This window comes from Gavia stellata, chromosome 1 (assembly GCF_030936135.1).
Source record: "Gavia stellata isolate bGavSte3 chromosome 1, bGavSte3.hap2, whole genome shotgun sequence".
In the NCBI taxonomy this organism is placed as follows: Eukaryota; Metazoa; Chordata; class Aves; order Gaviiformes; family Gaviidae; genus Gavia; species Gavia stellata.
The window spans coordinates 129,472,777-129,495,126 of record NC_082594.1 but is presented as its reverse complement, the minus strand read 5'-3'; the positions used below and the strand labels follow the sequence as shown (position 1 = coordinate 129,495,126).

The window sequence follows — 22,350 nt, the reverse complement described above, 5'->3', positions numbered from 1 at the left end:
GAAAATATGTAGTATTACAGAATTATTTTTAAAACACATTTACACTTTATAAATTAGGAACTTAAATATTTACCTTTTGTACCTCCAGTGAAGTATAGTACATACAGGTAAGGCAGTATGCATAGGAAATATATTAAGAAAACAGAACAGGTAAGCGCAATTATTCTGAATATTTCAACATTTGTTATGGCCCCTCACCTATGGCAAAGAACATCTTAAAAAGATGGATCCAACAGCTGTTCACAGAACATATGAATATACCACCATAAAAGGTCTACTGTGGAAAAGCTTATGCTGTCTTCAGTTGTAACTTCTCAGATCAAGTATTCTAAAACCAGACTTTTCAGCAGTACAACTCTGAGTTAACAACAGCACACTAATACAGTTAAAGTACTTCTGAAATATATCAGTCCTCATTTTAACGTGGGAAGGCTCATAACACTCAGTATTCAAGTAATCCAAATTAAATATTTAAAAATACACACACCAACTATATACAACTCGATTTTTGTTTGCAGCAGTGAATCTATTCCCCCCCCCATTCCCACTTTCCTGTTACTCAACTCTCAACTGGCAAGGACTTTTGATTGTTGGTTCAAATTAAAAAAGCACAAGGAAACAATATAAAGTCTACAGGATACAGAGACTATACAAAGATTTGTTTTCATGATGATGAAAGGTTGAGCAGAAAGAAAGTAGTTTACCCCTTTGGCTGCTCCTCTGGTCAAGTGGAGATCTAAGTTCTGTCTTCTGAAATCAGCAGAGATGCAGACATAACCAGACACAGAACTTGGCTGTAAGTGTCTGATTATATCCTTAGGAGTTTCACTTACTTGACCTAAGACAACAGTAACAGAAAGGGAATACAGTACCAACTACCACTCACAAAAACTGTCAGCCCAAACTGTAAGGACTTGATTTGGAAGAAAACCCTGTACAGTCATGTATTGAGCATAACTGTCAGGGTTCTGGCAGTGAGGGGGCTGCAGGGTGTCCTGTGTGGGAAGAAGCCAGAGACTGCCCTGTGTTGTTCCCAGCCAGCTCAGCAAGAGGCAGCACAGAATCGGAGAATGGCTGAGGTTGGAAGGTCCTCTGGAGGTTATCTGGTCCAACCCCCTGCTCAAGCAGGGCCACCTACTAAAGCAGGCTGCCCAGGACTGTGTCCAGACAGCTTTTTAATATCTCCATGCATGGAGACTCCAGCTCTCCAGGCAACCTGTGCCAGTGCTTAGTTACCCTCGCAGTAAAAAAGTGCTTTCCTGTGTTCAGATGGATCCTCCTGTGTTTCAGTTAGTGTCCGTTGCCTCTTGGGCACACTGGGCACTGGCCCACTGCACTCCAACACTGTCAGGAGTTTCTGGCACTTCTGCAAAATCACATTGAAGAAAGGCCAGTAAATGCCAAGAAAAAGAGATTACTGTGCTATAGCAGCAGGAGGAAAAAAAGGATAAGACCATGCCAGCACAAGAGGAGCAGGAAGGAGAGACAGCTGAGCAGGAGAAATGCCAAAGCAAAACCATAGCCTGAGCAGAGGCTGAGAGTAGACTCAGAAGGAGCTACAACTCTAAAGGGACTGAGACTGGGGAAGAAACCCACACGAAAGCGGTTGAGTAAGAAACAAGGAGCAGTGAAAGAACCAGCAAGCACAACAGACTAATCCCAATCTCCTGTGCTGCCTGTTGCCTTGCTGAAGGGACAGAGCATAACATGCAGCCAAGGAAGTAGAGACCACTGTGGGGTGGGCGATGGCATGGGGGGGAGAGAGGGAAGAATGGTGTCTGGAAGAAAGCAGCAGTGTTTTCCTTAAGTGTTTTATTTATTTTTTCTTTCAATACCAAAAGCAGTAACTAAAAGCTCTTTAATTGGCAATAAATTAAATTGATTCAAACTCCCCAACTCAAACCTTTTTATTGCCCCTGAAGAGTCATGTCCTCAACTGAGGTTAGCATAAAATTAAGGGCTTTCTGGCCCTTCTAAAAGGCAAGCAGTACACACAGGAGAACACATGTTCTAAGTGTATAATTAGTCTGCTCCTTCAAAAGCTTAAATCTTTTAACCACATAAGGCCTTTAAGAAAAACTTTAAACAGAAGGACTACTTGTGGTCTTCAAGTCATGGATTCCCACATAAATTAAAAAAGGAAATATTTTGTAGTTTCCTAAAAATCAATTAAATACAAAATTGACAAAAAAGCTCAACATAAAGAGGTAGCTTAAAAAAAATCAAATTATTATTAGATTCAGGAAGGAAAGGTAGTGCAATAGAAGTATCCATATGAAAAATATACTTCCAATTTTTACATGACTTATTCAAATTTTAACAAGAACAAAATAAAATTTGGGTTGGACTTTGGGGAGTGACAATGATCAAATACTCAAACCCAGTCTTTTAGAAGCATACTTGAAATCACAGCAATCACAATAAATTCTTTTATCACAAATCACCCAGCAGTTGTCTGCTCTATAACAATTTTCAGCATCTGCAACACTGATTTTTTTTTTCCTACAAACTAACATCAGAAATGCCTGTCTCCCAATCAAGTTTCCATCATGTAAAAGCATTTTGTTTCAACACAGCTGTGCCAGGTACCTCTCATGTAACATCTTTAAGTAAATATAACCTTCGATATTGGCAAAAGTTTCCCTACTGCCATACTTTTTGCCCGCCTACTGGTAAGTAGGTATAATATGAGCACCTCAGATGTGTTGGTGGGAAGCAGTAACATGCATGCTGAAGACTTGCCTCCTCTACAAACCTTTTGTAAATGAGGGTGGGCAAGTACTTAAACACACTCCATTCCATAAGCTTGCTGTATATGAGAGGTCCTTGACACCCCATGGTCCTGCTTCATTCTGCATACAGACTGGAGAAAGCAGATTATTTCTTTTAAAACCATTCATCCTGGGCAGCCAGCTCTTGCTGCACAAACTTTTAGCCACCTGCTAACACTGGCAAACAAGCAGCCATGATAGGGCTGTCTTGCAGTGAATTTTAGTTGTAATAGGGATTTAAACTCTAGACATTATTATTTAGCAACACCTCAAACAGACTGTGCATTTTGTAGAAGTCTGCTAGAACCTGTGAAGCTCCAGGCAAGCTGTTATTAGCAATGCTAATTTGTAAGGCTGATGAATGAACTAACAAATTCCAATGTGCAGTTTTTTTAACCAGGTTTTATCAGTCTTAGAGTAAGCTTTGATATTTGCAGCTCAGAAGCAAACAGGCTCTGCAGATTTCTCTATAATGGCTACATGGTGTAAATTCTGCTTGTTCTACAGAACCTACACTTTGTCTTAAATCCTTCATTTAATTTCTTTGGTTTCTCAGAAGCAAAAGCTACTTAAGTGAACTGAGCAATGAAAGACAAGCAAACAAAGGTAACTAACTCTGTCACTTAAAGCTCTGGAGATGCTTGTAAATACCAGTTTTAGCAGGTTGCATGGAAGAATTCCAAATGAATGCAGCTAGAACTAGTTTTGGACCATTGCTTTCCAGTAAAAACTGTCTTTGGCACTGATATAATCCAATTCTATGATGTTACTTTACACACAGTCCCATATCAAGTTGGCTGAGGAAATTAAAGAAGACTTTATAAAAACAGGCACTTCAGATTAGAACAGAAAAATCTGCTCCCTGTTAGGCAATACAGGAGCTTTTTTCAGAATGACAGAAACAGCAAGTAGTACCAAAAATAAGATGAGATAGTTCAGTGAATTCAGACTGTCAGGGTGAAAGTTTTACCCAGCTCTAATAGACTTAAATAACAGTAGCACCTGGAAAATCTGAAGGCTACAATAGACTGGACAAGGCATTAAAAATACATAGCATGGAAAAATTCTGTGTAAATTTGTTCACCTTCCAATTCTACATTTAGATCTGCCATAGAAGTTTTCTTACATAGGTATCTTTCTTCCACTTAATACCTCTTGTAGTAAGATACAAGCAATGAGACGGAAAATACAGCTATACCTAAGTCTCCTGTTTGGTAAACAGCTGAATATACACATTTCTGACACAGGCATTACGTGTGTCAGGTCAGACTAACTTCCACCATCAAATGACAGTGCTGCTCTTGGGCTTTTCTGACATATTTACTGCAAGGCTCACGACTTGCATGTACAGATGCCTAGATTCAGCCTTGTCAAAGAGCATGATCAAAGAAGCTCTAACAAGATGGGAAAAGGTGTATATATAGCACACTATCCTTCAGCTAAAACAAAATACTAACCAAATCTGCATTCGGTGATTACACAGAAAACTCAGGAACAAGAGTTTTAGCTCAAATGTTTCCATTAACACACTCTAGGAAAAGTTTGTTTCTCACTTTCCCCCTTTTCCTCAGTACAACAAAAACATTCTCTTGCGAACTGCTTTTATAACCTTAGGCGACATAGGTTGGAAAATGTACGGCTCAACTGCATTCCCCATGGTTCTGCAAAGGATATTCTGCTAACCTCAGTACATCCATACAGCCTGGAAACCCTGGCACAGACTGTGCACTGTGAGCAGAGGACTGCATAGGGCTATGAATCCGTAAAGCCTTTACTGGAACAAAGGTGGCAGCTAGCTACAACCTGCTCCATGTTAATTAGGTGTCTCTGGAGAGGTGTGGACATGTTCTTCACTCAGCACCCTGACCTGAACACAGAGTCACCTGTGGCCCTCCTTTAACACAGAGCTTCTAAGTTTCCAGTGTGTCAGGGAGTCTCCAAACAGCACTTTCCCAATCCCTAAATGGAGAGCACTAACTTTGTTTTCAGGGGAAGCAGTTTAAAAGATAAACTAGTCAAATCGCTTTCCTATTCTATTCTCTTCAGCCTATGAAAAATAGCCAGGGAGTAAAATCCTTTTAGAAGGCTGAAGTATCACTTCACAAGAAGTTGTGTGACAAAAATGCATCAAATAATTCTAATCTTCCTATCTTTCTAAAGGGAAGCTGGCAAGTTAAGTGAAGACCAGTTACACAGCATTCTCCAAAAGAAGGCTTTACAAATTTTGATGATCTTAGTGACATGCCATTTCATAGAAAAGCTGAATCCAAAAGAAAACTGAAGCGTGCCACATTTTATATTGATGAAAAGAAATGTTTCATCACTAAAGTAGTAGTGCTGAACAAAGTTGACATTAAAAAGTAAGTGACAGAACTGGTGACCCAAAAGGACATCCTGGAACCAATGCTAGCTCTGAAAGCAGCTTCAAGTCAACACAAGCAGCAAGAAGGGTATTTCCACCCAATGGCTACTACCTTCTGCCTTCATTTACCCTTGCCCTAAAGTGTTTCTGTTGAATCCTCTAGTCTTTCGACTCCCTCCAGCTAATTCTCCGCCATGCTGTCTCACATGACCTGTCACTCTCCTTCACTCCTAGCTGTATTCAGGTATCACTTGTGAGGTCCCTAGATAGCAGAATCCCAAACAGATCTTAATACTGTCTCAGGTGAGCTATGACTAATCAGCACCATGGGAAAGCCTCTCTCATCTCTAGCATAATCCCACTAAGTGAGCTGGCTGAAAAAAGGGACAGCTACAAAACCGAAGGAATTCCCATCTTGGGTAGGTATCCTAGTGCCTGTGCAACACAAAAACCAGTTAACAGTGCAGGCTGCTTAGAATACAAAGCTACTCTAGCAAAAAACGTGGGATAAGGTTGTCGTACTTCACTCAACTATAGCAAGAATATTTGGTCTCAGACTCTTATCATTACAATATGTCAAACACTGTGATACATCTAGTGCTGTATCAGCCTCTGCTCTCCAGTAGCTCCTCAGGGCAAATCTACTACCCAAACACTGAGATTTATTAGTTGGGCCTATGCAGACTGCTTACATATAACTTCAAAGTCACAAGTTCTCTCTGGCCTTATGACTTGGGCTTTCAAGTAACACGGTTGTGAGACCCGTAACAGCAGGCACTGTTCAACTGAAGAACTTCTGCTTCGCAATAATGCTCCATCTAGATACAGAAAAAGCTGACCACACAGGCTACAAAACACTGTGCAGCATTGCTCCCCAGTGAATGCTACATATAGCACAAGTTTCTCAATATTATAAAGCATTACACTCTATGGGTAAGAAAAAAGTGATCCTATAGGTTTCTGTACCACAAGGCCAGTTCTTATAAAACAAACCTCTCTGAAAAGAAACTGAATGCACCTAACGGATTTGGACCTTAGAACACAAAGGAGGAGAGCAAGTAATTGTAAGAAGCCTGATACTACATTGCTGAGCTCCTCCTGGAGGGATTCTCTCCTATAAAATTTCTGAATTAACTGGCCAGCAAAAGTAACAACAGAGTGTTCCCATGGTTGACACAAAAAAGATGCTGCCCTTTAAAATTCCAAAGGTGCAAACATGGGACAGATTTAAGGTTAAAAAAGAGCAGCAGCTTTTATGGAAAAAAATTGCCAATGTTTTCTTCACTCTTGTTTTTGCAATTTTACATATGTATACTTATGATATAGAAGTGCATGAGTGGAAAGGTAAGTTTAATTATAAGTTGAGGACTGTCACAAAATCCAGCTCAGGTCCTGCAAAGAGTGATCTCCTCCACCTGAACCGTTACAGCATCCTACTGTTCTAATGAAAATCATGTTGACATGTCCTGTGGCATGACCAGGGTTGCCAGTAGCAGATAATGACAGTAAACTATGAAGGGAGGAAGGTTAACAGTTCCTGTCTGCCTCTCAGGTGACTTACTCTACCTACCATCCAAAGAGGGACAGAGGTAGCAAACACCTAAAAAAACCTGTCAGGTCTTGGCGGCATGTTAATACTGCTAGGCTTACCGCTGTTTGCTTCTAAGTAAGCAGGTTTTATTTATTTAGAAGCCATCAGCAACAAAAAGTCATTTTTCCAGTTGTCCATGACTCAAAATGTGAATACAACACTAAAAATTCTTCAAACAAATAGATTCAACCTTTCCAAGTATTTCCGAGTACCTTATTTGAGCAATTTTCTTGCATACAGAAAGGCCAAATAAGGCAGAAACACTATCCAACTGGGTTTAAAAGTGCCCTGCCACATCTACAACAACTATTCAACAGTCTGGGAAAAACAAAGTGAAGACTGCAGGCTGGAATTCTTCTAGTGAAGCTCATAACAGGCAAAAATCATGACAATACTGACACATTGTCCATAGGGACTGAAGTTGCCAACTTTGCTCACACTCAGTGCTTGGACTGAGCTCAGGCCAAGTGGGAGGACTGCATGCGTGAATCTGCAGTCTCTGGGCTGCCCTCTGCACCAAGCAGGGTAGTTGCACTTTGCTCAGTGTTACAGTTCCCAGCAAACAAAGTGCAAGCAGCTAGCTGCAAACTTCAGATGCTGTTTACTTTCACTTCCTTTCAGAGTAAAGGAGCTTCCCAGTTTAACCAGAAAATATTCACCAGTCAGCTTTTCAATTTTTTTTTTAATCCAATGCTTTTAGTCTAACATCCACAAAAATGGCTAGTGAGCCTGACAATATACTTGCTGCCATTTTGTGGCACTTTGCTAGGAATTCCAAGTATAAAGACTAACAAACATTTTATGGAAATCAATGTTAATAAATAGAAAGCCACGGGTTAGAGGATGAAGACGACAACACAATCAAACAAACTGAATTCTTGTTCCAACTACAAAGATGAGGCCTTACATTTCATACGTTCATGTTTCGTATTTCAAGATTCCATATCCCTCTAATGAAGCACCTACAGAAAGTTCAGTGTAAACAGGAGAGTGAAGTTGTCTTCCTCAACAAGGTCAAGTAACCAAGTGCTTGAGCAAGCACCTGGTTAAGAAACAACGTAAAGTAACCAAATGCTGTCTCAAAGAGGTCTACCGTTTTTTTTTTTTTTAATGATAACTTTATCAACACACAAGAATTTTAAATAAATACTAGCAGCTTCCTGGAAGTAATCCCCAAATGTAACAGCAACCCATAGTTCCTCTTACCACTTCAGAGTTAAGTTTCTTTCAGAAATAAAGACACAGATAGGTCCACAAAAATGAGCTATGTATTCTAACACACACCACACTCACAGAGTATGTGTTAATACCTCACCTATGTCCCACCCATGAAATTATATCCTTCACAGAATTATTTCACTGAACAGAGAATTTCTTGAGCTTCAATATTTATGGCAAAGTGAGGACAAGGTAAAAGTAGGCAAAGCTACAAACAGCAGTGCTGAGATGTGGGGAACACGTGGCAAACGTATGCATAAGACAACCCAAGAAAATGCTTGGTGGATGAAAATGAAAAAATCAGTATGTCCTTTATGACTGCAGGCTTTAGAGTTGCTCTTTCTTGTAGTCCTTCCTCCCAGCCTTCCATTATCACTAAGTAAATGCACAGCTCATGACTAACCAGCTGCACCCTGTAACTCTATACAGGTGTCTGTGCAGAGAGAGAAACCTCATTTTCGTAGTTGCCTCCCTCCTATTCAATATGCAGAAGCGATTTTAACATACATTTTCAGGAATTTGTTCCCACTGGAGTAGCACAGAGCACATTTCTGTGACCACTTTCACTCTACAGAAAAAAAAAGTGGATGTTTTCAAGTTTATCGATTTATACTGAAACAAAATCACCCACCTTAAAAATAAAATACAAACATGTGCATTGATGATCTGTCCAAATCTGTCTAAGCCTAGGTAATTTCCTAGGCTTCAGAAATACATGATCCCACCCTTGCTGTCTCACCTGGCTTCAAATGCGGTCCGTGCACTGTCATTCTGAACCACAAGAATTTGAACGGCTGTCTCGTATGGAGAGCATCAGTGGTGCAATTAGTCTGAACAGTACTCAAACCCCTCTCCTAGTCAGGAAAAACACAGGCACTTGCCCAATTACATTCCCTGACAGGCGAGGTCCCCAGTACTCGTCTTACAGCTGAACTGACTGGACAAGTAAGACAAGGCATAAAATAAGCCAGTGTTTCTTCTTTTCATTACTTTATCATATGAGTCTCTTCGTCAGCATCATAGAACTCCTCATCTTCACTTCCACTCCCTGCAGAACTCTCTTTGTCTCCAGACTAGAAACAAAAATGAAGTCATTGGTTAGTGCAGAAGCCACTAAATCAATCTCAAAATATGTAAGCATAAACCATTACACCTCTGTTGGAATGCTGGTAGAGAAAAAAAAGTAAGAAAAGACAGGTCAAATCACTGTATTAAAACTTTGTAAAACACCTAATGTGAATTAAGATTTCTTTTTATGTCCTTGGTTCTTCAAAAATACCTTTAAAAGAGATGGGCTTCTAGTGGATGGACTTCCTCTGCTCCATCAGTACACTAGAGAATATATGAGGAGGGAGACCAGCTAGAATGGTTCTGAAGTGATAATCTGCTCAGCTTTCTTAATTTAAGTCTGAGGTCCCTACTCTGTGGTGAGCTACTGGAAACAGAGGCTCAGAATACAGATTACTTTGTTAGGTAAAAAGCTTCTCCATCCTGAATTATTATTTGTCCATGTGTAGCACAGGCATTTTCCTATGCAAGTTTTTAACTAAAAGATCGCCCTGCAATACTAACTAAAGGTGTTATGGAAAAGGGAAAAAACATTACCACTTCATATGTTCAGAAAGTAAACTCCCTATTATAGACATACCTCCTCCAGCCAGAGTCCTTTTAACAACATAATTTATATCATATAGCCAAACTAAAGTCGGCTATTACAGCTAACTGATTTTTATTTTGCCAGTGTAGCATTTTTCCAACTGATACAAATTATTCCAGTTAAAAAGATTCTCTTGCTAGTATAAACCCCCATCTAGTTTGAGCATTTAGGTTTTTTCCAGTATGTTTGCATCCACCCTAAGACTTCTGCCTGCCTAGTTATATGTGAAGAAGGGTGAGAGAAAGGGTGAAAACAGAGAAATGGAAATCATGTTCCTGACTGACAGTACCATGCAAGCAAAATCTGTAGCTTTAGATCTGTCTTCAGAGTTTTGCTACAGCAATGTGCATTAACTGCAAAGGAATTTCAAACACTTTGAGCACTAAGACCTGACAGAAGATATAAAGGGAATCATGTTATGCTTTTTTCTGGATTTCTAAAATTATTTGAGAGAAGTCAGGCTATTACTGGATGCTGTCCAACTTGAATATCACATTCATGTATGTTAACAGGGACAAAGCCTCCATTCTGGGCAACCGGAACGCATGTTATACTGAAAGTGGTACAAAAGGACAATGATTCCACAGGGGGAATTCAGGGTATGCCAAACAAATTCTACATCATTCTTACAGAAGCTTAGTAAGACTTCTCCATGGTCTTGTCAAATAGGGTTAATGTTTAACAGCTTTCCATTTTATCAGTGCTTTCTTTGTGAGCTTTAAAATAAACCCCTAATGTATCACAGACATTCCAGATTGTAACTTCACTGAAGTTACAGGATTACTTCAGGCCAGAACCATCAACTTTTTTTCATTTGGATTCAATAATTTTAATCCATCTAGGGAAAAGTGTTCCTGAAGAATGTTCTCAATTTTTTTTTCTTTTTTTTTTTCTTTTGTGGATCCTGCTGAGGTTGGGATTTTTAAGAAGCCTGCAGAAGTGCAAGCAGGGAAGATTTAAACCTGAGAAGACTGCTTGACATAAGTGAACCAAGTTGTGCAAATACTGATAGACAGACAATACTTGTCACCCCAAAGGGCAATACTGACCTTACTTGGTTAGAAAGGAAAATAAAACCGTGACTTTCCCCCCCTCTAAGTTGTAATACCTGCACTGTTTGCTAGAATTGTTTTTTGTTAGTAAGCCATCTGCACAGTTAAGATGTAATAATGATGTAATTACCAAAATAACAGCTGGTATAAACTTGATGTAAATGTATATGATGATTTGTGTAGCCAGCAAGAACATGGTGCCGTAACGTATTATCCAGTATGGCTAAAAATGTTTATAAAATGCGCATGTAAAGTAGCTAAAGTATAAAATTAATCGTTACAGGGCTGCCTCTTTCAACCCTTCTTCAAGGGTGCTTTTGTCACTAAACTGCGCTGTCCTTTCAAGAATGATTACAGCTAAAATTGGTAAACAAAGGCAACGTGTTGAAGCCTTTGAAAGGAAGCAACTGTTCTCATTCTAGAAATAAGTGTTACTCTGCCTCCTGATTTCTATGAAAATAAGTTTATGACTACCTGTGAATCTCAGACTGCTTGACCAAAAATTAACCAAATGAAAGTAAAAGTTGTTATAAGGATCCTGTCTCATCTCAGCCTAATGGGACAACTAACATTTTTTGTTATGAGTTGCCCTTCAAGTCTTCTGACCACTTATTCAATTTTTATTAGTCCATTGATACTTGAAATTTTGGGACCAGGTTTTAAATATTAAAACCTTACCCAAATTCAAACACCCACTTCCAGCTCTCTACCTCCTTCTTTTTAATCCCACTCCATTCACAGAGGAGCAGCCACGTAAAAAAACCTCCACATGACAGGAAGTTGTACACACCTCAGGAGGCATCAAGGAGTTTGACAAAATGAAGTATAAAGTGATATGAAAAAACAACATTCAAGGAAACCTCACTGAAAAACATCCCACTGCCACATTTATTTATGCTTATGCCTGGGAGTTTTGTAGTTCCAACGTTTTCAACGAATCTCATTTCCCAGAATCAACAGTGGGACAGATCTCAGAGGTTAGTCTAGCTTTAACCCATTTAAAGACTCTCTAGGGTAGACCTAACAATTGACATTGCAGAACAGCCAGTGCAGGTCAGGGCAGAAGGACAGTGTGCTACCTTTGAGGACAGCCCTTCACAAACAGGCTTCTGTTTTCTTTAACATCTAAGGCTTCTCAAACTTCAGTGGCCAGCTTTGCATGAAGCATGCTGCAGCAATCTGTCTTAGAGATTAGAGAGGGACAGACACAGAGTCCTTTATCCTAAAGGAAAAGATTGTAAGCTTTTGGCCTTGAAGGGATGAATTAACCCAGCTATGTTTCAGCTCGCATTTCCAAACAACATTTCAGACATAATGGTAAGGTTACTAAACTATCTTCTGTATCTCCTTGGGGCCTACTCTCCACAGGTCAAGAATCACTACCCTAATCTATTTAGAGTGGCATATTCAAGCTGACAGCTGAAATAAACACAACAGAAAAGTACTAGGAAATAAAAATTAATATACCTGTGAGCCATCTAGGGCTTGTAATGACATGGCTTCATCACCCAGCCGCCAGTACGAGCATACCTGCAGGTCTGAAATAGTTTCTAGCAAAGGGCTGTTTAAGGTCTCTGGCAACAATAAACTTAAGAGCCCAGACAAAAGACCAGTTGCTCCAAACACAATGTAAGGCAGAGACCACTGTACAGATTTCTGGAGACAAGAACAAAGAGAGTTAGGTTGAGATTGGTTCCTTCTAGTTCATACTGCACATTAAAGCACTTAACTTTTACAACCATTCCATCTGGCAAGTGTTTGTGTTCGTATTTAGCATAAAAGTTACTAATCCTATGGTTTTTCTTTAACCAATATTGTCAATTGTATCTTATCAATACTATTAGATCCACAGAGATTTTGGGATGGACTTTAAAAGAAATGCCTGCTGAATTTATGTTATGGACAAGAACTGAGTATATGTACTTTTTAACAAACTTTGTAGTAGGGAAGAGATATCACAGAATCATAGACATGATGATTGGAAGAGATCCCTTGAGGTCATCTGTGCCCACCACCTACTCTAAGCACAACTACAGCCAACACTAGACCAGGTCAATCATAGCTTTGTGTAACCAAGTATTGAAAAAACTCCAAGGATGGAGACTCTCCCTCTGAGTAGACTGTTCCAGGGCTGCATTAAGCCTCTCAGAAAGAGTATTGTCCAGATTTCCTATCTAACCCCCAAGCCAAAACTTGTGGCCATTGACCCCTGCTGAACTGTTCAATGCTACTGGAAAGATCAAGGGTGTAATGTTCCCTCAAGCTTTCATCTGAAGCCATGGGCTCTAGGCCCCTGACCATCTTGCTTACCCTCCACTGGACCCTCCACAGATTCTTCAACATCCCTCTAGAACTGGGAGGGAACTTAACCTGTGGGCTACATACTGAATTGGGCCCGATTGAGCTCAGAGTGAAGTTTGCCTGTTTGTGATGAGAGGACACTGCTAGCTCCCATTTAACTTGTCATCCATTGTTGTGCCCAGGTCTCTTCCAGCTGCTCTTCAGCCAGTTGGTTCCCAGCCTGTACTGACCATGTAATTAGTCCACACCAGAAACAGAATTTTATTCTTTTTATTGGCCTTCATGGGATTTCTGTTGGCCCAAAAGGTCCCACTGGACTCAAGGTCTACCATTTGGTGTGTCAATCACTCCTCCTTATTTTGCATCCTCTAAAAATATGAGGAGGTTGTATTCTGTTGTATCTTCCACTTGTCACCAGCCACCAAATACTGAGACTTTCACTGTCCCTTTGAGCCTGGTGGTCTATGCAACATTCAGATCTAATATTTCTTTCATCCAGGACACACTTCCTCAGCTTCCAAACAAGAATGCTGTGGGACAGTGTCAAAAGCCTTACAAAAGCCTTTTCTGCTCTCCTCCTTTTCCTTATCTGTATTACCTTCTGTGATTAAATAGCTAACTATCAAATCAAACTGGCTAAGAAAAAATTGTCTTTAGTAAATCTGTGTTCACTGATCTTGATTACCTCCTTGCACTTCACATGCTCAGAAACAGACTCTGAAAGGTCGTGTCCCATTATCTTCCCAAAGACTGTTCGAGCTGCTCAGCCTGTAACTCCCTGGATCCACTTTCTGATCTTAAAGATGCACATAGCATTAGCTTTTATCCCCACAGTTATCAGTGACCTTTCTCTACAAGAATGGTTTATCACAGATGATGGACACTTGCCTCACTATCAGAGCCAGCTCTTTCACCACCTCTTAGGGAATCCTATCCCATGGAATGGAAAGCTTTCAGCTTTAGCGTTCTTGAACCTATTGCTCCTCCACTGTTGGCTGGCCCTCTGCTTCCTCAACTATGCTGATATGCAGTCTTGGGGTCAGGCTTTGCCTATGAAGACTAAAGCAAAAGTGTTAAGTATTTCAGATAATTCCATCTCATCCACCAATAGGATGTCCAACCCATTTAACAACAGGCTAAACATTTTCTTTAAATTTCCTTTAGCTAATGGAATCCCTATTTATGCTCCTTGGTAGTTTTAGCTTCAATTGAGCTTTGGTCTTCCTGTCATCACCCCTAACAGCCTAAGCAGTGTTTATACTCCTCCTTTGATGCGTGTCCCTGCTTCCACATGGCTTGTTACAAGCAAAACTACACTGGGGAAAGGTGTGTGTGAAAATATACACCATCTACAATGTAGCTCCAAAACGTGTACATTCACTTTCAGACAATCAGTGAAGCAGGCTCATTTAAAAAAAGGCAAGGGTTTAGCTGTTTGTTTCAAAAACTTGCTTTGTATAGTAAAGAGCAATTCTAAATTGAGAAAATAACAGGCTGTGATGAAATCTAAGAGCAACACTTCATCTCTTATCTCAGCAATTAACTTTTCCCATTCCCACCCTTCTTATGAGATCCTCAGACAAAAGTTACCAAAAACGCATTATAATAGTTGAAGACATTCCAAACCACAGAAATACTTAATTCTTTCCTCAAATCAATGTTCATTTGTTATTTAAACAGAGCTATTTTCACTTTCATGGACCCCTTCAAACATGATGATCCAAGATTTGTGTGTCTGCTGCAGTGCTAAATCTCCACTAGATACAACATAATGGATGCCCCAACTGCTACATAAAAGCTGCCTGATAAATCTACCTGGGAGACCTGCACCAGTTTTGGTCTTTGCCTGTTGTACCCCAGAGGTGCTTGCACTCTCACCTACCCCATGTTTCATTCTGCAGATTAAAGGGCTCACTGTGCTCATCTGCCCTTTTGCTAGCCCTCTGCCTGACATAACAAGATGGCAAATGGCAGAGAGGAAAGTTATTCCAGATGAAATCTGTCACATTAAAGGAATTGTCACTTGACCTCAGCAAGCAGTTTGTGTGAAAGAAACTGGCACACTATTTTACCTGCATACACATAAGACTATGAACATAGAGGAAAATAACAGTTATCATCCTCATGTTTCATTCTTCAGAATTTCTTTGCCTTGACAGACTGCTGTGAAGTTTGCGCTCAAAAGCCTTGCTGGTATATCAGGTCTCCACAACAACATACTCATTCACTGAAAGATAAACTGCTTTGCTGATAATTATAATCCATGGATATTCAATGAAGTGCACTGACAGTAAAACTAATTGCTTCTCACAAATATGAGTTATTGAGCTCTTATGCTTTATCTTGATGCTGTAGATCTTTTAACTATGTAGGTTTTTGCTATTGCTTGCTTAGTGTTTAAAATTGGGTATCACTGTCTTGGTATTTTGAAATTACTGTACTGCTAAAGTCCACTAGATAAGTCCCAGAATTCTTACAGGGCTAAAACATCTTCTGAACTAAATAACGTTGTTTTTGTCTAATTACACAGATTGTATCACAATGCCTTCAGCCTACCACGATAGCATTAAGACATCCAAATTACATATCTTAGTTTATATACATGACTTAGCCAAAGTATTCCCACCTCTGTAAGCCTCTGATAGGTCAGAGCCACAAAACAAATACACACATAATAGTGAGAAGTTCAGACAAACCAATGAAGGGACAAAAGGAGCAATGATTCCACCAACACGGGAGAACATGGAGCAGGCACCCATTCCAACATTCCTAAGATGAAAACAAAAATCATTAATCAGTGACATTTGCATAGGAGAAATTACAACTTTTGAAGAGTGCCATTGAGCAAGAAAAAAAATCTCAGTCATGATCCTGACCACATTAACTGGCAAAGAAAAGTCAAATGTAACTGAAAGCATCATGACAGGAATTAAAACATGCTTTGTGCTTAAGAGAAGCAAAAAAAATCTCCTGCATGTTCAGAATTCTAACATACATACCTATAAAGAGACAAAAAAGTGCTATTTCAGTTAATGCATCTTGCCTCTGCCTGAAATTTTGGCTAAATTCCTTTATCCAAATCCTGTTTATCAACAGATTTGCCCACCCATGAAAAACACCACAGTATAGTTTCACTGGTGGCTGATCAGCAACAATAATACCTGGTTAAAATATCTATTAAAAATTGCACCCATATGATCGATGCTTGTCTACCATCAGCATAAGCATGGGGTACTTCTGCCTCTAGTGAGTGAAACCTTACTATTGCTTACATGTGGCCTGTGAAGCATCAAGTTAATTTTACAAAGCTTACTGACCAACCAGTCATTTTCAGTGTCGCTGGTTAAGCAAGTATGAATGTTTAATAGAGTTGTCTGGTTTATAAAGCACTGAAAAAGTTAGATATCAGTCATTAAAGAAATATCAGCAATACTATTGTCATCCTCATTAGTGGAGAGAGGGCTGTGAGCATACAAAGGAGCCAAAGGACTATTTTACTGTTATATAAAAGAATATGGGTAGTCTGAAGAGAACACTGCAAATTTGAGGGAAGTGGAAGTGAGAAGAGGGTAAGGGAAGAAATTTAGCATATAAAACTACAGATAATCATTATATGTAACTGAAAATCTCAAATGAAAAGATATAGTTAATAGAAAAAAGGAAGAGAGAAATAAAAGGTGATCACGTAAGAGAAACAGAAAAATGAAGACCTTAAAATTAACTTGTGTTACCTGATCACTGTGGGATAAAGTTCCGATGTGTAGATGTAGACAATGTTAAATGCAGCACTGATTGTCAGTTTCCCCAGCAAAGACAGAGAGCGACTATTCACCACTGCAAACACTCCAGTATCTGACAGAGAAAATGTGACCCTCGTAAGGCTTTCAAGCACTCAAATACATCTCTGTAATCATTTCAATCACACAACAGTATGGAGTGAAAAGGAACCTACTGAAGGACCTGCTATGAGAGCCAAGCATTTTTCTAATAAAGGACAGTATTTGTCAGAGGTGATCTGTACCTTCAGGAGATCTCTCAAAACTCAAGAGAATCCAAGAGCCTTCTTTTAGGCAGCAATGGCAGAAATCATCCAACGGAATTTATAGTCTGTGTCTATGGATTTATTACCTTTATCCATGCAATCAAATTGGTACAAAGAGGAAAAGTCTCCATGTAACACATTTTGAAAAAAATAACTGAAAAAAATTTATTTTAAATTCATGGCAGACTTGCTACGAGCCCAAAATTGTTTCCATTTATTAAATACAATCCAATAGAAAATGACTGGGTTAAATGACTGAACAGTCCCAGGGACTACAGAATGGAACTATTGCTCAGTATCAGAGAAAACAGAAACTGAGTTTTCTTTTCCTTGTCCTCAGTGTTACAGTGAGTGACATCTTTAAAGCACTAATTTCCTGCATTAAGGCTCTACTAGAACATCAGATTTTAGTACTGTAAGATAAAAATCCTATAAACATAGTAAAAGCTGAAATTAAAAACCAACATTTTCTGAGTCTACCACTAATAAAATACTACACTAGTTCTGTCAGCAAGTTGAAGATTCATTTTTCAAATGTGAGGAAGTTTTTTTTAGTAATAAGAGCCCTATTCAGTGTCAATTCCATAGCATGATAACGTGTTTCTAACATTATTACTTTGGAAGAAAAATAAAAGACAGGAAGATGCTGTAAAGAACCATACCAACTATCCTATCCAGCTCAGTTTTGACAGAATGGCCAGCGCTTATTCACTTATACCAGGCAGAACACATGGTAAATGCTTACCAAGGAAGGCTACAGCATAAGCCATTACTGCTTTGAATGAATGATGCACAGTAGAGACAGGTGCTTGCTTTGGCCAGTTTGCCATTTCGCTTCTTAAGGCACTTTGGTCCTGGCTGACTTTGGCAGTTCAGCACACAGCTGATTTCCTGGGGTCTTGCAGTTCTATCCTCTGAAAAATCTCTTTCTTTTCACATGTTATACTTGGACTGGTATGGAAAAGCTACTTGATGACTGGTACCAGCCTAACCAGAATATCTCTGAGTGTCTGGGCTCTAGCACCTGGAATACTTCTGGAAACTTGAGTTGTACCCCTTTAAAAAAAGTTTCACCTATTAGATTCATTGCCATTTAGAGCAACTCATGCATACTGTCATCATAAATGTTTAATCTTTTTGAATCATGCTTCAAATGTTTGAAGCATTTTCTCTCCTTATGACAGGTGTTATACATTCCCAAATCTTACAAGCTGAGATGAATTTATGTACCTAGTTTTCAAAGGAAAAAATGCCCACTGTGCAACTTTGTTTCTATCATTCTGAAAAACATCTGTAAATGAAGAAGTGAACATTAGTGTGTCTTTACAAAAAAGACATTTCATTTCACGTTTCTTAAAGATCCTGTGCTTCAGAAGATTTTCAGAATGCTTTCTGAACCATAAGTTATGTGGTCACATTACTAATACCACAATCACACCAGTCTTGAACACTACAGAGAAGTGAGGAAAAGATGGAAACCTGCCCCAAGTTTCAATTCTTAGGATCTTTTGACACTGGTCTTTCACTTGGAGGGATACATACAAGCTGCACAGGTACGACTTACACTGACATATCATTTGGCTAACAGAGATACCCCAAAAAACATCATCTTTGAGATTAAGTCAGAAACACTGGAAAGGAATGATTGATGTGATCAGAAGTAAAGGGCAGAACCCAAAGACAAAAGTTCAAGCCCAAGTCTTTCTAACATGCCTTCCTTAAGGTCTTAGGAAGGTTGCTGCTTATCCTTTTTGAGTTAGTTTCTCTGGCTTCAAAAATTGAGACTTGCATGTGGTATGAGCCTAATCTAGTGGCAACCATCAAAATCTTAGGCTGTAGGATGCTGTGTTTACAACTTCTTATCACATACTCCAGAAACAAAAGGAAATATTTACCTTTCTTTTTAGGAAGAAACATGACAATAATAGAAGCCAGTCCTCCCAGGAACAGAAATGCACTCAACGTTCGCTTCCGACCAAACCTGATGTGCAAGGACAAAGCTTTATTCTGCATTAGATCTGTGGTTTGCAGAGCAATGAGGCCTCTAAATTCATGTTGTCTCTTTATTTGCAGTTGGAAGTTCTGAATGCCATCTCCCACAAACACTTCCTCTCACACTGTTTAAACAAGCTTCTACTGCACTCTTAACAAAATGAACACCAAGAAGTCATTATGCAGTGGCTGACAATTTCTAGGATTCTGATTTGCTTCCCACGTTTGTGTATGCACGTTTGTAAAGTTCCTCAAGAGACATGTAGAGAAGAGATTGGGAGGTGAATGCTACAAAAAGTGAAAGACATTGTCCAGAATATCATGGCTCAGGAAACTGTTAAATACCTGAATCAAAAGCTCTGGTCACATACTAGTGCACACAGCAGCTATTACACGAAACCCCATGATGGCTTCAGTTGAGTTTAGTTGCAATAGCTTTGACATTAACTGTGAGAACGGGGATTATGAGGCAGAGGTGGGAAGAATGCCATCTTGTGTTAGCATGGAGTCAGCACAATAGGTTCGACTGATCTGGAGTATCAGCCTCATCTTAGCCAAATTTAGACAGCTCATTAATGTGAGCTAGTGAGAACAAGGTATACTGTTGTTATTTAAAAAAAGATGTATCAGTGGCACTTTCAAACAAAAAAGCATTTCCCAGGAGAATATAATGAAGTAGTGTCACTGAAGCAGGAAGCCCTACACAAGGGATATAAGCTAGGCGGTGCAATATACAGAAAACCTATCTTTGAGAAAAGTTATAACAAAACCCTGAATGGGTTAATAAATGTCATACTTACCATTTTTGGTTAATCAAGTAAATACAGATTGGGTATGCTGGGATTTCTATCAACCCTGAAAGGGCTAAATTGGCATAAATACTTCCACCTAAGTCACCCACATTAAGGGTAAGACCATAGTAAACCAAACTGCACACAAACCTGCAAGAGACAGAAAAAAAGAGTAAAATCAGAGCTGCTGCTTTGCCTGCCAAATCAAAGCACTGGTCTGGCACAATACACTATGAACTATATTTAGTGTTTCAGAAGATAGGTCTAAAAATGTTTCTCTACAAGTATGTGATGCTTTCTAGGTAAAGAAACCATTTTGTCTCTGCACATACCCAATTCCTGACTTACTACTCAGTTAAACTTAAGACTACGCTTAAGAAGAATGTGCGTAAACCACAACAAAGTTAAAATATGAACATGATTATATTACTTGACTTGAGAAATGATGTCTTTGTCCTTTTTGTTTTTACCAGGTTTCACTTCTGTCCATACTTTTCCAATTGTGTGTAAACCCTTTCTCAAACAGTTCAGATGAGATTTCCACCTTTTTTTAATTTCTACACCCTGGTCCAGTTTTATTCATTCTCCAATTCTGATTTTTTACTTTTCTTTCGTAACTCTGACTGGCTGTCATCTTTACAGAGAAGAAAGGAATAGGTCACTAATTCATTCTGCAGGAAATCAGCAATTCTCATTTAAGGAACAGAAAAATCAACTATTCTGCAGTAAGCATTTGGAAAAGCAACAGGAAAACAGCTCTGTGTTGTCTGCAAACAAAATAACGCGATTTGTTTTTCTCTTCATCAATACATCTTCCCCAAATATATGCATTATAAAAGCAACTGTATGAACAGTAATGCCAGAGGACTCACATACCATGTCATACATAAGGTTTATTTCAAAGTGGCAGCAGAAGACCTCAGGGCTAGCAGAGCTATCTGAAGCAATATAAGCACTTATGGAGAGTTAAATTTCTGCTAACGAGTACAGGTAGCACCACGAGTTCCTGCTCCTTACTACAGCAACTGCTAGCACTGGCAGCACTTCCTCTTAAGAAAATAAACACACTCCTTAGACAAGGTAGGCCACCCACCTTGGTGGGTGTGGGCTCCTCACACACAAAACAAAGAATAATCCACCTGACTGAAAGTACTGACACATAGCACCGGGCCACAGAGGAGGACAGCACGACTAATCTCAGCAGCTTCTGAGGGGCAGAAAGGAAGAGGTATTTCTCAACTATTTTGAGACTCAAAAAGCATGACAGAAATGCAAACGTTAAGCACCTCAGAACGAGACTGTAAAAATGGCTTCACGTTAGAAATGCACTAAGGAAATACTATAATACAAGGATCCTTTTAGGTACAGTGTCCCTAATAATACAGGCTGAGACTAAGTACAATCTGTAGGATGAGCCAATTTTCAGCAACATGTTCTCTCAAAGACTTAAAGAGGCAACAGTAGCACAACTGGGCCTACTAAGTATTTCAAGTACCAGGTAAACATCATGATCAAGGTGCGTCCCAAGAGAATCTTATATCGGAACAGATCCAAGAAACTGCTAGCCTCTCTGGAGCTCCTCTCTGCTGGGAGTTTTAATGAAAAAGTGCACTTCTGCTTGCGGTTCCTCTTCGCAATGAGGTAGAGGGCATCTTCGGCTTCATTCAGCCGGCCTTGTGAATAGAGCCAGCGAGGGGACTCTGGAATGAATCTGAAACACACATACACACACAGAAAGCTTTAGGGCTTTCTCTTCTACAAGGCTGGACTTGTCTACGGAAATAAGGCTGAAATACATTTCAGTATAACAAAGAATTTTTCAAACAACCCTTCAGGTACAGAATTCACTTACTGAAACAGAGACAAAGCACATTGAAAGGAAAGGGAACATAAGTCATATGTAATTTAGATACCAAGAAATTACATTGAGTATATACATATATACACATACATATACACACAATACTACAAATTACAGTATCATTAGGACTCTCTCTTAGGAGAATTCAGAATTAAGGAGGCACCACATTACTACAAGTAACCACAGGATGTTTTTGTAACACTAACTAGTTGTCTTCTGTTCCTCATTTTCCAACTTTATCCCAAATTCTCTCCTGTAGACAGGAAGGTAGAGGCTGTGCAAAGGTCATGCTATTGCACCCCATGTGCACTGTTCACTTGATAGGTCTATAACTCCAACACAGCCTACAAAGCAAATCTTCTATTACTTTCAGATTCCCAAAAATAATTTGAACTTTAGTCTTTTGCCAGAAGCTATTTAACAGTCTTGCCTCTGACCAGAAGTGACCTTTTTTTTCCTTTAAATTTGAAGGAAAGTGATTCTGTGGTTTTATAAAAGAAAAGATCTTAGAAAGGAACATGTTTTCTTCCCTGTGATAAAAAAAATCTTGACAGCATTTTCTGCACAGAGTAATTTTTAAGCAATGTGGGAGGGAGGCAGTGTGAAATTTGGAATAAAAAAAAATCCTTTCTTACAGTAAGATAGGCCTCCGAGCACAGCTCTGAAGTCCCAAGCATAAAGCACTTCAAAAAAATTTAACATATCAATCTGA

The 22,350-nt window shown here is 39.3% G+C and overlaps 1 protein-coding gene across 1 annotated transcript in view; it reads right to left on the bottom strand.

Annotated features, from left to right (window-relative positions):
- Positions 1–8,848: 8,848 nt before the first annotated feature.
- Positions 8,849–22,350, bottom strand: part of SLC22A15 (solute carrier family 22 member 15) — a 36,050-nt gene continuing 22,548 nt past the window's right edge. Inside the window, exons 6-12 of the mRNA XM_059821132.1 lie at positions 21,273–21,488; positions 19,787–19,927; positions 18,890–18,975; positions 16,684–16,804; positions 15,649–15,721; positions 12,119–12,307; positions 8,849–9,015 (exon numbers count right to left, since the gene is read on the bottom strand). Of these exons, the coding sequence (XP_059677115.1) occupies positions 8,929–9,015; positions 12,119–12,307; positions 15,649–15,721; positions 16,684–16,804; positions 18,890–18,975; positions 19,787–19,927; positions 21,273–21,488 (913 nt within the window). The 3' untranslated portion in view covers positions 8,849–8,928. The remainder of the gene's footprint in view (positions 9,016–12,118; positions 12,308–15,648; positions 15,722–16,683; positions 16,805–18,889; positions 18,976–19,786; positions 19,928–21,272; positions 21,489–22,350) is intronic.